The following is a 14256-nucleotide window of genomic DNA, read 5'->3' as shown; positions in this document are numbered from 1 at the left end:
CATGAAAATAGGTCTTTGCTGCAGCTTATATGTTTGTATATAAGTAATATTTTAACCATTTTCAACATGTCGTGTGTTCTGAATCATGACTCATTGTAGACTTAAATGAGGATTGATTGACACCAACAAGCTATCAATGCATATGCACGTGTGTGCACACACATATGTGCTTTCTTTTCTTCTTTGTGCTTTATTTAGGTGGATCTTGAATTCAGTTTTGAGATGGCACCAGGACTTGTCAGAATATACATATCTTGTTATGTATATACTATGGAAAAGTTGCATGCATTAAAAAAATATTTCAGGACAAAACTTACATGAAAGAAATTTGTTTGGAATTTTAGTTCTGAGAAAATATAAAAAGATAAAATTAAGAAAGAAAACAAAAGAAATTTGTCTCTCTCATCTCTGCTTTTCCTGTGGTTGAGGCCCCATTGCAGTATTAAATATGTTAGAAATAACTAGAGTCAAAACTCTGAAGTGGTAAAAGTTTTGGATTCACTTGTCTCCACTGTGTGTGCCCATGTGAGCACTGTTCCTATTTCTAGAGGCAGTTTGTAGGCTTATTATTCAATATCTCTTATTTCTTTCTATTGTTGAATTTGGGTAGAGACATTCAACTTTGTCTCCTCTAATAGTTTCATGGTTGTTTTCCTGTATCACCCAAGAATTTAAAGGACACTGGCAACAGAATATCCTGATTTGCTTTATTTGTGATTTATTAAACTCTTTTTCTAGTTTCAATTTATATTGTTTTCTTTTGTTAATTTGTTTTTAAGGGTACCCTTTGCATTTGTTTTTTTTTTTCTCTGTTCCATATTAGACTTTCATCTTATTAACTTAAAAGGATAGTTTTTCTTCGGCACTTTTTTATGTTTATGTTTCTTTTTTTTAATGTTTATTAATTTTTGAGAGAGAGAGAGACAGCATGAGTGGGAAAGGGGCAGAGAGAGAGGGAGACACAGAATCTGAAGCAGGCTGCAGGCTCTGTGCTGTCAGCACAGAGCCCAACATGGGGCTTGAACTCACAAACCGTGAGATCACAACCTGAGCTGAACTCAGCTGCTTAACTGACTGAGCCACCCAGGGGCCCCTGTGTTTATGTTTCTAAAGCTATAATAAAGGAGTATATAACTGAAATGTCACATTGTAGGATATTAATTACTCCTTAGATCTTGTGAGATTTTTATTTACTCAAATGTGGGCAAGAATGTTACTTATTTTTATTTTTCTTATTTTAATAACCTTTACTTAGAAACCAACACAATGTTTTAGTATGAGAGAAAGTAAACATTTTTCTAAAGTTCAGTATAGAAAAAATATATAAACTAACAGGTTGCAGAAGGAAATAGCCACCAGTAAAGAATATTTTTGTTAAATAGTTCTTATTTCCTGAGATACCTTCTTGTCTTGTTTGTTCTTAATCAAGCATCTGCAGTAGTTTATAAATGTAAATTATCATTGTTGATAAAAATCCCCCAAAGTAGAGAACTAACCTTTTACTCAGTGGGAAACCCCTAGCAGGAACTATAAATAGCAGCTTCCTAACAATCTGAACTAATTCTTCTGTGTTAGCTTTGGAATTTGATAAAAGATTTGTTGGCCTCATTTGAGCTTTACGATGGCAAAATGCCTTCTAAGACAACTTTTAGCGATTCTAAATTTACAAACAGATAAAGCAAGTGTTTGGGGATCAAATCAGGGCCAAATGTGAGGAATTTAACAAAAGCATGCAAGCAAATAAAACAAAAATATTTCATTGCTGTTTTCAAGTGATTAAAATTACCATTGGAAGCTGTTATTACTATTTTCAAAAGCAGTATTTTTAAAAGAGACTGAATACTTTTTATCAGATTCTCAGGTTTCATCATGTTATAGTACAGATAATTGGCCTCTGTAAAAATGTGTTAAATGAACAAAGTTCTAAACAATGCCAGCCCAAATTCAAAATTAATACCTAGCTTTAAGGTTGCCCACTTACTATTCAATAGTAAACCTGTTGTGTGTATGTAAACCCACACTATGCTAATAGTTTCTAATCATCAGAGCTGACTGTTGTATTTCTTTTAATTTTTAAAATTTCAGTGATTTGTTTAGTATTGGAGCTCCAAATTTACATTAAAACCTCCTTAGTATATAGGACTTAATATCACTTGTTACAAGTCCATTTTGTGAACACCTCTGCAAGTATTCATCCTGCAATTACCCAAAGCAAACATCAGGAGGTAGCTGTAACAGTTTGGCTTTATCTCCCACTGGCAGTGGTTTTTTTCCAAGGGTAGGTATGTGTTTGCCTATAAGCCTGACCACTTCCCTAAAGAATCTCCTGAAATGCTGCAATTACTCTCCTCTTCCTTCATGTCAGTCAAAAGACCCACTTCTTTTTCCTTTTCATCTGTCCTTGGAGGAAAGTGTAAATGAATGGGTCAAGGGTACAGTGAGTAACAAGGTTGTATATACTCTACCTTTCTAGGGTGTTTGCATCTTAAAGGAAGACATAAAATATCAAAGCTTTAAACCAAAGTACTAACTCTTAGGGTGCAATTTCAAGCCGTGTAGAAGGTGGTGGATGGGAAAGAGAAGTTGGGGCTACTTTCCCCCATCTCCCCATTGACATCATCACATAACCCGTAATTCTACCTGAAAATGAAGCCCACTCTGAGAAAGTGACTTATGGTATGAATTTGAAGAGAGATTGAGGATAAGGTTAGTATTATAGTGTTAACAGGTTTATTACATCAAGTTTGATAACTTTGGGATTAAAGGATTAAGGAAAATCTTAACACTACATTACACATTATGGCCTCACTTTTGTGAACCCATGGATGCTAAGTGGCCCTGTCATATCAAACTCTGCAAAATATAGTCAGATGTTCTAAACTGAAATGCAACCTGCTGAATCTACAATGCTTGATCTTTTCATAGAGAGAAATAGAACTATATAATATTGCCATTTAAAGTATTTCCTCTTTTTTTTTACAGGATGTTGATAAATGGTCTTTTGATGTATTTGCCTTAAATGAAGCAAGTGGAGAGCACAGCCTGAAGTTTATGATTTATGAACTGTTTACCAGATATGATCTTATCAATCGTTTCAAGGTCAGAAACATGGGACAAAAGTGAAATGCTCTTAGAATTGGTTATCTGAATAAGAATGAAAAAGCAGAACATTGAGTCATTAATCAATGCATTTTTTAATGTTTCTAATTAGCAGGTCACAGAACTAGGGGATGAGTTTACCACACGATATATCCATTTTCCATGACTCACTGACATGTATCCACATGGATGTCTTGAGGCCATTGTAGCATCATTCCAACAAGATACCAACATCCCCCTGAATTACTCCCAGAATAGTCATGTAGAGACTGTGAGCTATGTTTTCTTAAAAAAAAAAAAAGATGCTCTTCTATGTTTCACAAACACAGAATGAATCTTTATTGGCAGCTTTTCTTAAACTGAGATGAAAGGGCTTCTAATTAACTTCATTTAGAGCCATTTAAGCAACAGATTTGATCCAGATTTCTGAGCACTCTGAAACTTGTACCCTTCAGTATTTCCAATGGAATCATGGCATTTTTAGAGCTAGAGGGTACTGGGAGGTCATTTATTTTAATCCTTTGTACTACGGATAGAAAAAACAGACTTCAATTGTAACTGGGAATTTTACCCTTTTAAGAACTAGCCTTCTGTCTTGACTCTGGAAGATATAAACATTTAAAGACCACAATATGGGTGATATTGTTAATTCATCTCTCTTAGTTAAACACATGGGTTTATAATCTTAGGATTGAAAGCTAACAGGTTAATGAAATCATTTTTCGGAACAGCCTACATTTAACTGCAAAAAAACTCCTGCCCACATCTGACTCACAATTGTGTTCCATCCCGAACATTGTTGTGCTTATGTTGACTTAGTGCTACTATTTTATCAAAATATAATCATAATTATTACTTTTCGCAGATTCCTGTTTCTTGCCTAATTTGCTTTGCAGAAGCTTTAGAAGTTGGTTACAGCAAGTACAAAAATCCTTATCACAATTTGATTCATGCAGCTGATGTCACTCAAACTGTGCATTACATAATGCTTCATACAGGTATCATGGTAAGAAAGCTTTCTTAACTGAAGTTTGTTAGTTTGTAACATCAAATTCCTTTTCTCCATTTTGCCATTGTCCCTCTAATACACATAAAAGTATTATAAGAAGTAATCTTTTGTATTTTTTAGGGTTAGTGAGTTATTCATAATATACATTATCCAAAAAAATATTTTAACTCAATGATAAAAAGATACCCAGAGGCAAATGTAAATATACTGCAAATTTGCCAAAATTTGGACTCTAGAACATTTTGTTTATAAGTTGTTTTCCCATAGGAATCAACCAAAAAAAGTGACCTAGATAAAAAGTCTTTGGGATAAAAGCTAGTTACAGTTCTCTTCCCTCATATTACCATGTTCTCCCAAGCTGACTTCAGTGGATTTTTCTCTTTTACTTGCATTGCTAATTATAATGAAATCTTAATAGGGATTTTGGAAATTATTTATGTGAATTTTTCCAAATTCTCCTTCCTTTTCTTTGCATCTGAATGAATCAATGAATAAGTAAATAAATAATCCAGCAGTGCAATCCTGGGACAACAGTGAGTTCATGTTAGGAACTCTGGCACTGCTTGGAATTTCTGAAATGTATCAGAGTTTAGGGTGACTCCCAGAAATGAAAAGGAAGGAATAACTCTTCTAAAAATTCCACACTGACATGGGTTCAAAGGGATATAGTCCCTGTGAGTACCTTTTTGATTCCTTATGTGTCAGCCTACGCTGAAGCAGTGCCATAAAGTGCACGTACGTAGAATGTTCCACCAAACCCCATAATGTGCATTTCCTACCTATGTTGATTTCAGAAGTCACACCTGTTCTTTTGGGTCATTGGCACTCAGATCTATGTAACTAATGCTCTTTGGGGCCAAAAGATCCTCAATACCTCATCTTTCCACACCAGAGACTATTCCTAACCTGGTCCCAAGCAAAGTCCCTAGGGCCACAGTATGTTGTGCTGAAGATATTGAAAACTTATAACAGTTAAATAATTATTATATTTTATCATATACAGGAAATTCTAATAATAATTTTATTTTTTCCTAAGAAACTATAGTATGTTGCTTACTATATATACCATCCACTTGCTGTGATTCATCCAATAGTGTCTCATATGATGACTAAAGAAATTGTCTACTCCACTTTTTCATCTTTCTTTTCCTCCAAAATATCACAGATCTATCAATGCCTTGGGCTCAGATCCTACTCCTAAGCCATGTTTCAATTATCTGTTGCTCTAAAACAAACTACTCTAAAATTTAGTGGCTTCAAACAACAATTTATCAATATCTCTCAAGGGTCTAGTTAGAAGGGTCCCAACTAGCAGGTTCTCACTGTGGTCTCTCATGGGCTTACAATCAGCTAGCAAGTATGGCTGAAGTTATCTAAGGACATCACTGGGAAAGACATCCATGGTGGCTCAGTCACTGGCTGGCAGTTGATAATGGCTAATGGTTGGAGCTCAGCTGTCTTTTTTTTTTAATTTTTAGGTATTTATTTATTTAGTTATTTGTGTAGCAAGGGGGAGGGAGGAGCAGAGAGAGAGAGAAAGAGACAGAATCCCAAGCAAGCTCCACACTGTCAGTGCAGAGCCTGAGGCAGGGCTCGAACTTACAAACCGTGAGATCATGACCTGAGCTGAGATTAAGAGTTGGATGCTTAATCAACTGAGCCACCCATGCACCCCTTAGCTGGGCTTTTCGTAAATGATTTTCTTGGAATATTACTACCAATTCAAGAGAAATATGCATTCTACAACAATATTGCAAAGTAATATATCCTGCTTTGGAGTTAAATCCTATTTAGGTGAGGCAGAAATCTCAAAAACCTTAACTGATACAGTAGCATGACCTTCTCATGACCTTATTGAAGGCTGAACTTACATGTATTGTCAACCTCATACCTTGGGTTTTCCTATTGTAAGGTATAGGTATGGGCATCACAGACTTAAGGTATAAACATGCCCATTGGCTGAGATCAAATGCAGCCACGTCTGGACTTGCTTGGTCCTGGGTTGAAGTTTATGCACTCTTCTTTCTGGGAGTCTGATTTGGCATGGAAAGGGATGGAGTAGAAGTTAACAATAATAAGTAGAAAATAAAGCATTCAAAGATAGAGTTTTAAAATATTATAAGCTTTTAAAAAGTAGCATATGTAACCTTCTTTATAACTGTTTCTAGTATGTGCACTCACACACGCACACACACACACACACACACACGCAAATTCTTTTAAAGTTCCTTTGGTTCTAATAAGACTTCATCATCACAGCTGTTTTTTGAACTCTTTGCCTCCTGACAGCTGCAAATGCTGTTCTACTTGAAAAAGTTGCTTCACTACCTTCCTGGTTAGAGCTGCTTACTGTTTCCATTCTAAGGCCTTGGTCTTGAATCTGATAGCCAGATGGTTTTCAAGTGTGGCATTTCCTCTTTCCTGAGTTCTGTGGCTTTGAAAAAGTTAACTCAAAAACATAACATGTAAGTGGTACCCTGAAATGGAAACTGAAGTGATTCAGTTTTTTCAGAACTTAATAGAATGGAAAAGTAAAGCCTTCAGTCTAATAAAATATCTACTTTGATAATGACATGCAGTGAGAAGATATATGCCATTTTATGCTGGGAGGTAACCAAAATTTCATCATTTAAAAATGTTTCTGCTTAAGTACATTTTATTTTCGCTATCAGTGTAAAGGGAGCTAAATAAAAGTCTCCTATTTTAGCCTCAGAATCTCTGTTCTGAAATGAAATCTCTGTTTGAAGAAACGAAGGATGCTGTATTATTGGTAAATAGAGACATTCAAATCCACAATGGAACTTTTTCCTCGGAATTGTGAGGAGGACTTTTTCCTGGATATACCAAGCCATTCCAACTTCTCCAGAATACTGGACAAAGCTGGTCCAACCCGGCAGGACTCCTAGAAGTTGACATTAGTGAAGATCACATAGTCACTCTTTGAGAGGACCGTAACTTACCAGTCATAAACATAACTTCACTCTACTTTAGCAGGTTTTGTTGGAGGAACTTGTTTCTGATTTATTCATCCTTCAGCAAAAATGTGTTAGTGGGCTCTTTAATCATCCATTAGTTTGGCCATTACAAAAACAGCCTTGTGGAAGATTGTAACTGTTGTCCAAGATCAGGAAGATACATTTAAACTACAGAGAGTAATGAGAAATTTTATGATAGATGCTAAGAGGAAAGGCAAAATGAATTACGAATTTATTGACAGTGTTGCCAAAACTAGATTTCACTGCCAGCTTTATTATAGCTTTGGGAAAGTTACTGAAGTCACTGACTTCAGTATTTTAGTTGATGTTCTGCTGTTTCAGGACAGTCTTATCTGTGTGACATTTATGGAGCACTCCAGTGGCAGCCCCAAATTGTCAGGTGACTCACACAGCCTGTCACCTGCAAAGTGTTCTAAGGGCCAGTGCCTGAAGGGGATTGTGATGAAGCCAGTGTCCTTTCATTTGTTAATGTCAGATGGGATACTCTTGGCTTGGGAGTAGACACTGCAGAGAGATTGGATGTCGGTACAGCCTCTGTCTCTTTCTATCCTTTATCACTTAGTTAACTTGTAGTTCTTTGCCAAGGTGACAGTGGTGTGTGGTAGCTCAATCCATTTGCTAAAGAGCAAATTCCTTCACCAAGTGCTACCAAGCCACCTTCAAATATCTCATTGAATTTCAAATCATCCGAGGTCTTGAAAGGAACACTTGTATTTAAGGGCTCCTGGCACTGTGTTCTAACATTAAGAGTAAAAGAAAGAAAGATGATGTGAGATCTATTTCCTTTGGCAGTTGCAGTCTACTGACCACACCCAGAAATAGACCGCCACACTCTGGAATGACTCAGTTGTTCTCCAATCGGTCTACAGAAAATGTACCACTCTGTCTGTGTTCTATAAACTGTGTGGGAATTCTGTTTTTACAAACGGCTTCCCAGACAGCAATGTTTGGAAGAGTGGAAAGGGTACAGGCTTTCAAGGGAATCAGACATAGGTGTGAAATCCTGCTCTACGACTACCCTAGCTCACTCGCTCTCTACCTTGGTTTTCTTGTCATTAATAATATGTGGTTAATAATACTGACCACCAGTGAAGAGTCATTGATATCATACATGTAAAGCACCTAACCTAGTTCCTGACACATAATGGGTATTAACACACACCCTCACGTCAATAACAATTATTAACTTATTTTTATTATATATTACTTTATGTGTATTATGTATTAATATTATTATAACACTCACTTTATATACTGGGTAAGTTATAGCAAACTATGTCATCCTATTCAAAGGGATAGAGAAAAAGTACCCAACCCAATAATTTAACTAAAAGAGTTATTAACTATGGTCTTTTAGACACACCAGGAACTAATAGGTCAATGTGATTTTCTGACCTGAAATTCTCCCAACCTTACACATACACACACACACACTGAAAAATTGAGGTATGAAAATTTACATCATAAGTCTTAGAGCTTTATTAGCTTCTACCCATCAATATACCCAGTTAAATTATCTAGAAATTCTGCTTTTGAAACCTTAGAAGAATGTGTTCTGCATTTTACCACCCTCAAGTAACAAATGCTGTTGTCATCCATGGAAGGAATATTTTGATCCCTGGAAGGAACAGAAACTTTGAAATCAGATTTGGGGGTGAATTCCTGCTCTTCCACTTGATAGCTATGTGGCCTTTGGCAGGTCGATTCAATTCTTTAGGATTCAGCTTTGTTTGATGCCAGATGAAGGTAAAAATACTTACCTCATAAATGGAAAATAGAATGGTTATACAAATTAGAGACCATATAACTAAAATGTCCTGTTAATGTTAGTTTCTTCTTTCTTTCTGTCATCATTGTGCGAACTGTTGATAGCGGTCAGTATCTCCCTATGATGTAATTTGAGGACTTCTCATTTTTAGAGTTAGTTTCCCTGAGCATTCCTCTATGCAAAGTGCAAACTGTAGTTTAGATGAAGCACAGTGTCTGCACTGCTCATGACTCATCATTTTTACCCTTTATGCCTGTCCGTGAGGAATCAGAAGAGTATAGGTTACGTATGGATCACTATGCTAGTTGGGAAGAGTGATAGGATTCAGTCTCATTCTCTCTGGCGTGTCCTCGTGCATCATTTACAAAATCTATGAATTTAAGCATTCATTTTCTGAGTTAGAATTCTCATTTGGCACCAGTGTAAAATGAATTAACAACCAAGGAGCTAAAAAATCAGCCCCAAATTCTACTTTTGCTAATGCAGAATAGATGTGCTTTTAAATTGAGTGTGAGGGTTCAGCATTTCTCTCTTCCCAAACCATTTTATAATTTAAAATTATTTATTAGGGCTATAATGTGGCAATAAATAAGAGAGATTCATGGAAGAAGTACTATTTATGGGAAGCAGAGAATAATGAGACTAAAAACAGGAAATAAGCATAATCAATTTTGACAGCTAGGAAGATAATAATTTTAAATACTTATGAGATAATCTATAATTAAAATTTATCTCTGCTGCCCTAATTGTATTTTTGTATAATTGCAACTTCATATTCTATGTTATTATAGATATTGAATGTTACTTTTTTTTTTAATTTTTTTTTCAACGTTTATTTATTTTTGGGACAGAGAGAGACAGAGCATGAATGGGGGAGGGGCAGAGAGAGAGGGAGACACAGAATCAGAAACAGGCTCCAGGCTCTGAGCCATCAGCCCAGAGCCTGACACAGGGCTCGAACTCACAGACCGCGAGATCATGACCTGGCTGAAGTCGGACGCTTAACCCACTGCGCCACCCAGGCGCCCCTGAATGTTACTTTTTTAAAATCACAGTTAAATATATAAATCTTAAATATAATCAATAGGAAATACTTAAGAAAACAGGTGACTTTTTTTCTAGGAATAATTTTTTTTATAAAACAATGGGTTTCTGGGGGCTCAAGAACTGGTTTAACTTTAGTTGCTTGCTATTCATTTCATGGTGTTTAATTCCACAGTCTCGCTGGGGACATTGGAGGCTCAGTCTTACTTCAGTTTATAATACAGCCCATTCTTCCTTTTAATGACTCACAATTAAATGCACCCATAAACACAGAATAGCTAGCTATATCAACTCCCTTTGGTTCTGAATATCATTTCTGCTTCAGTCATCCAGCTGTGAGACTATTTATTCTTGAATTGCAATCACTAAAGATATGTTAGCTCACTATTATTTCCCAGACTCAATGCCTTCTACAGTGCATTTAAGGTAATAAGTTCAGGAAAATGGCATCTGTTCTGTATTTTACTATATGACAAGATTTGTGAAAAGGCACAGCGAATACATTAACTTAAAACTTCTTTTAAAATTCCACAGGGAATGATCACTAATTCTATTTTCATGAGAGCTCTGGCTGAGAGGGTAAATAACTTGTTTGCCTAATGATCGACAAAGATTTAAAACCAGAAATTGTCTGATTCCACAATCTCTTTCAACTATTCCTTACTACCTCCTCCTAATACCAAACTGGTGAAATTCAAGTCAACAGACAAATATTAAGTTCCTACTATGTGCCAATTACCATGATAGGTTATGTGAAGGGGAGCAAAGATTAATAAGATGATGCCTTTGTCAATTATGAAATTCAACAGTTGTCACCTCTCATTCCTGAGTCATGGACCTACAATGGCTCCCTCTTGCATTTTATACAAAATCCAAATTCATCAGCTCGAATCAAAGTAGTCTATCAACTCTTCCCATAAGCTGCACTCTCTTTCCATTCTCATTCCGCTTGACTTTCCAACACAATTGGCAATTCGACTTTCATATCAGCCTCTACACTCTCATTCTGCATTTGCTCTATTTAGATTCTCTCTGTTCCTAACACTGCATTTAGATACTAATCTTTGTCCATCCTTCTTTCAAGATCACTGCCATCAAATAGACATTCAATCTGCTCTTTGTACTTCAAACTGTGATCTTTTATCAAGTATGCATGTAGTTTACATTATATTTTTCTGTTGCTTTGTACAATTTAATTGTTTCAAGTATATGGAATGAGACTACTAAGAACAAGCTCCATATCATTTGGATCCTCCATTACTACCATCAAGTACCACCTACTGGTGGTTCTATCCAATAGAACTGTCTGTGATGATAGGAACACTGCACTGTTCCATCTGGTAACTACTTGCTACATGTGACTATGAAGCAGCTAAAATTTGGTTTCTGTGACTGGGAAAATGAGCTTAATTTTATTTAATTATATTTATTTTCAGTTTAAGTGGTCACATGTGGTTACCATAATAGAGGAGTAAAACTGTTATGTTAAATGTCAGTGATGAATAAACTATCAAATTACCAAAGTAGGCTTATAATAGCAGAGAAATTTCTTAAACCATCCAATGGATAACAGAACGATCAATGTATATTGAAGCAGGTGGTCTGGATTTTATATGAAACATTTATTCTCTCTTTTATTACTAACTTACATGCACAGTCAAGAGTATGTGTGCTATGAAGAGCAAATTTAGTAAATTCTTAGAAACGCTTCCAGATTTTTAAATATAAAAACAAAGTTCAGTTTCTCTAATGAGAAAAGTGAATATTTTCAACTCTTAGGAAATTTCCTGATAGAAGAGTCTTCTACAAAAGTTGAGCTAAAAACAGTTCAATGATATATGGGCTATATGTTAAAAATTACTAAACTAAAAGAAATCACTAAACTGTAATTGATTTCATGAGAACCCAAATTGCTAATTTTAATTAGCAACAAACCCCTTTGAATTCAAAAACCCAGTGAGGGTTCACCTTTTAAATCATAGAAAATTACTCCTTTTCTGATTAGCAAGGAACATTATAATGTCTCTTTTTGAATTTACAAGCCATGAAACAATCATTGACTTCATGAAGCATCCATTATGCAATTAATGTATGTGAAATGAGGGAAAAAAGTATTTTAATATCAATAAAAATAGTTTAATGTATTTATACGACTACTTATACTGGATGCACTGAAAAATCTCTTTTGTAGAAATACAAGGGGCGCCTGGGTGGCGCAGTGGGTTAAGCGTCCGACTTCAGCCAGGTCATGATCTCGCGGTCCGCAAGTTCGAGCCCCGCGTCGGGCTCTGGGCTGATGGCTCAGAGCCTGGAGCCTGTTTCCGATTCTGTGTCTCCCTCTCTCTCTGCCCCTCCCCCGTTCATGCTCTGTCTCTCTCTGTCCCAAAAATAAATAAACGTTGAAAAAAAAAAAAAAAAAAAGAAATACAAGATGGCTCTGCTTTCTAAATACCATGGTATCTTTCTTTAATTTACTAGCACTGGCTCACTGAACTGGAAATTTTAGCAATGGTCTTTGCTGCTGCCATTCATGATTATGAGCATACAGGAACCACAAACAACTTTCACATTCAGACTAGGTAAGTTATATAAAGTATTAACTTTTAATTAAAACTTGAAATTTATTTTCCACATATTACTTATTTTTAAGAAAATTTAAAAAACAGTGAATATGTCTAATAAGAATAGTTTTAATAGATTTTAGCAAAATTCCTTAAGCTAACAAACGATTATTATTTATCAAGAAAATTGTACAAATATTTGGTGACATATTTAGCGTTTTAGAGAATGTAAAAATGTGTCATACAATTTCTTTCTGCTCAGAATTAATATTCTGAACTATCACATAAGTCAGACATCTGCTCACTGAGACAAATCTTACAACATATTGTTTAAGGCATCAGTTTAGTATCATTATGTATTTGAAAGTAATAAAATTGTACTTCTGAAAAAAAATCAAAGAAACTGTATTTCCAGGTTAGCATGAAGTTCTAAGCTTAAAATAATTAGAAAATGATATTTTTTAGTGATGGTAATAATGGCAGTTATTAGAATCAAAATACCAGAGTGGAGATATATTTATCATCACAAAATCACAGATTGGGTGGTTTAAATAACAGAAATTTTCTCACAGTTTTGGAGTCTAGAAGTCCAAGAAATGTCAGCAGGTTCGGTTTCTGCTGAAACCCCTCTCATTGGCTTGCAGATGGCTGCTCTTTCACTGTTTTCACATGGCTTTTTTTCTGTGGGTACACATTCCTGGTATCTCTTTCTCTTCCTATAAGAAAAATACCGCCATATTGATTAGGCCTCACCCTTATGACCTCATTTAACTTTAATTACCTCTTTAAAAGCCTATCTCCATATACAGTCCCATTCTAAGGTACAAAGGGTGAGTACATCAACATAAGGATTTGGGAGGGAAATAATTCAGTTCGTAACAGAAAGGTGCTCTCTGCTCTTTTGGTTGCACAGAGATCTCAGTGCCTGGGAGGCAGAACGTGTCTAGGACCCATCATGATCCAATTCGCTTTCTATACATTGGATCCTGAAATTTCTCTGTCTTTTACTAGTCAAATATGCTTGAGATGGAGATGTACATTGACAGACTGATGTTTCTCTGGAACTACTGTAGACCTGTCTATTCTTGTTAAGGGAAACTTAAATTTATTTTTTACTTTTTCATTTTTTAAATTAATAGACTTTATTTCTTAGAGCAGCTTTAGATTCTCAGAAAAACTGAAAAGTACATAGTTTCCATGTACTCTTTCCGCACCCTACAGCTTCCCCTATTGTTAACATCTTGCATCAGTATGGTACATTTGTTATAATTAATGAAATATTATTTGTAATTATTATTCACTAAAAGTCCATAGTACATATTCTGGAGTAGTCTTTGTGCTATATATCGCTCATTTCTTTTCACTGGTGAACAACAAACATTACATTGTATGCATGTGGCAAAGGTTCTCTCCTTATTCACCAATTGACAGATATCTTGGTTACTTCCAAATTTTTGAATAAAGGTTATAAATAAAGAGGCTATAAACATTTATGTGCAGGTTTTTGTGTGGTTTGTTCATTTGTTTTTTAATAGCAATATTGTTAACACCTGATTTTGCAGCTATAGGAAATTATTTTTCAATGTGGGGAGCATAGGAACATTTTATTGAAATATCAGACATTTTTAGTGCCTCAAGTGACTTAGTGACAGAAAGCCACATTATGGATCATCTGGTCAAAGTCTCACAACCTAAGCAGAGAAAAAAACCTCAAGAGGTGAAATGATCTATCTATTTACACATAGTCAGCTGATGGCAGTAGCAGAATTCAGAAGCTGA

At 35.5% G+C, this 14256-nt stretch overlaps 1 protein-coding gene across 7 annotated transcripts in view; it reads left to right on the top strand.

The window, feature by feature from the left end:
* PDE1A (phosphodiesterase 1A) overlaps positions 1–14256 on the top strand; it is a 329787-nt gene that overhangs the window by 260268 nt on the left and 55263 nt on the right. For all 7 annotated transcript variants that reach the window (XM_043577217.1, XM_043577218.1, XM_043577216.1 and 4 more), the window contains 3 exons: positions 2983–3099; positions 3965–4105; positions 12395–12495. In XM_043577217.1, the coding sequence (XP_043433152.1) occupies positions 2983–3099; positions 3965–4105; positions 12395–12495 (359 nt within the window). The remainder of the gene's footprint in view (positions 1–2982; positions 3100–3964; positions 4106–12394; positions 12496–14256) is intronic.

The sequence above is a fragment of the Prionailurus bengalensis genome, chromosome C1, assembly GCF_016509475.1.
Source record: "Prionailurus bengalensis isolate Pbe53 chromosome C1, Fcat_Pben_1.1_paternal_pri, whole genome shotgun sequence".
Taxonomy (NCBI): domain Eukaryota; kingdom Metazoa; phylum Chordata; class Mammalia; order Carnivora; family Felidae; genus Prionailurus; species Prionailurus bengalensis.
Note: the sequence above shows the minus strand (reverse complement) of the source record. Positions and strands in the feature narration are given on the sequence as shown.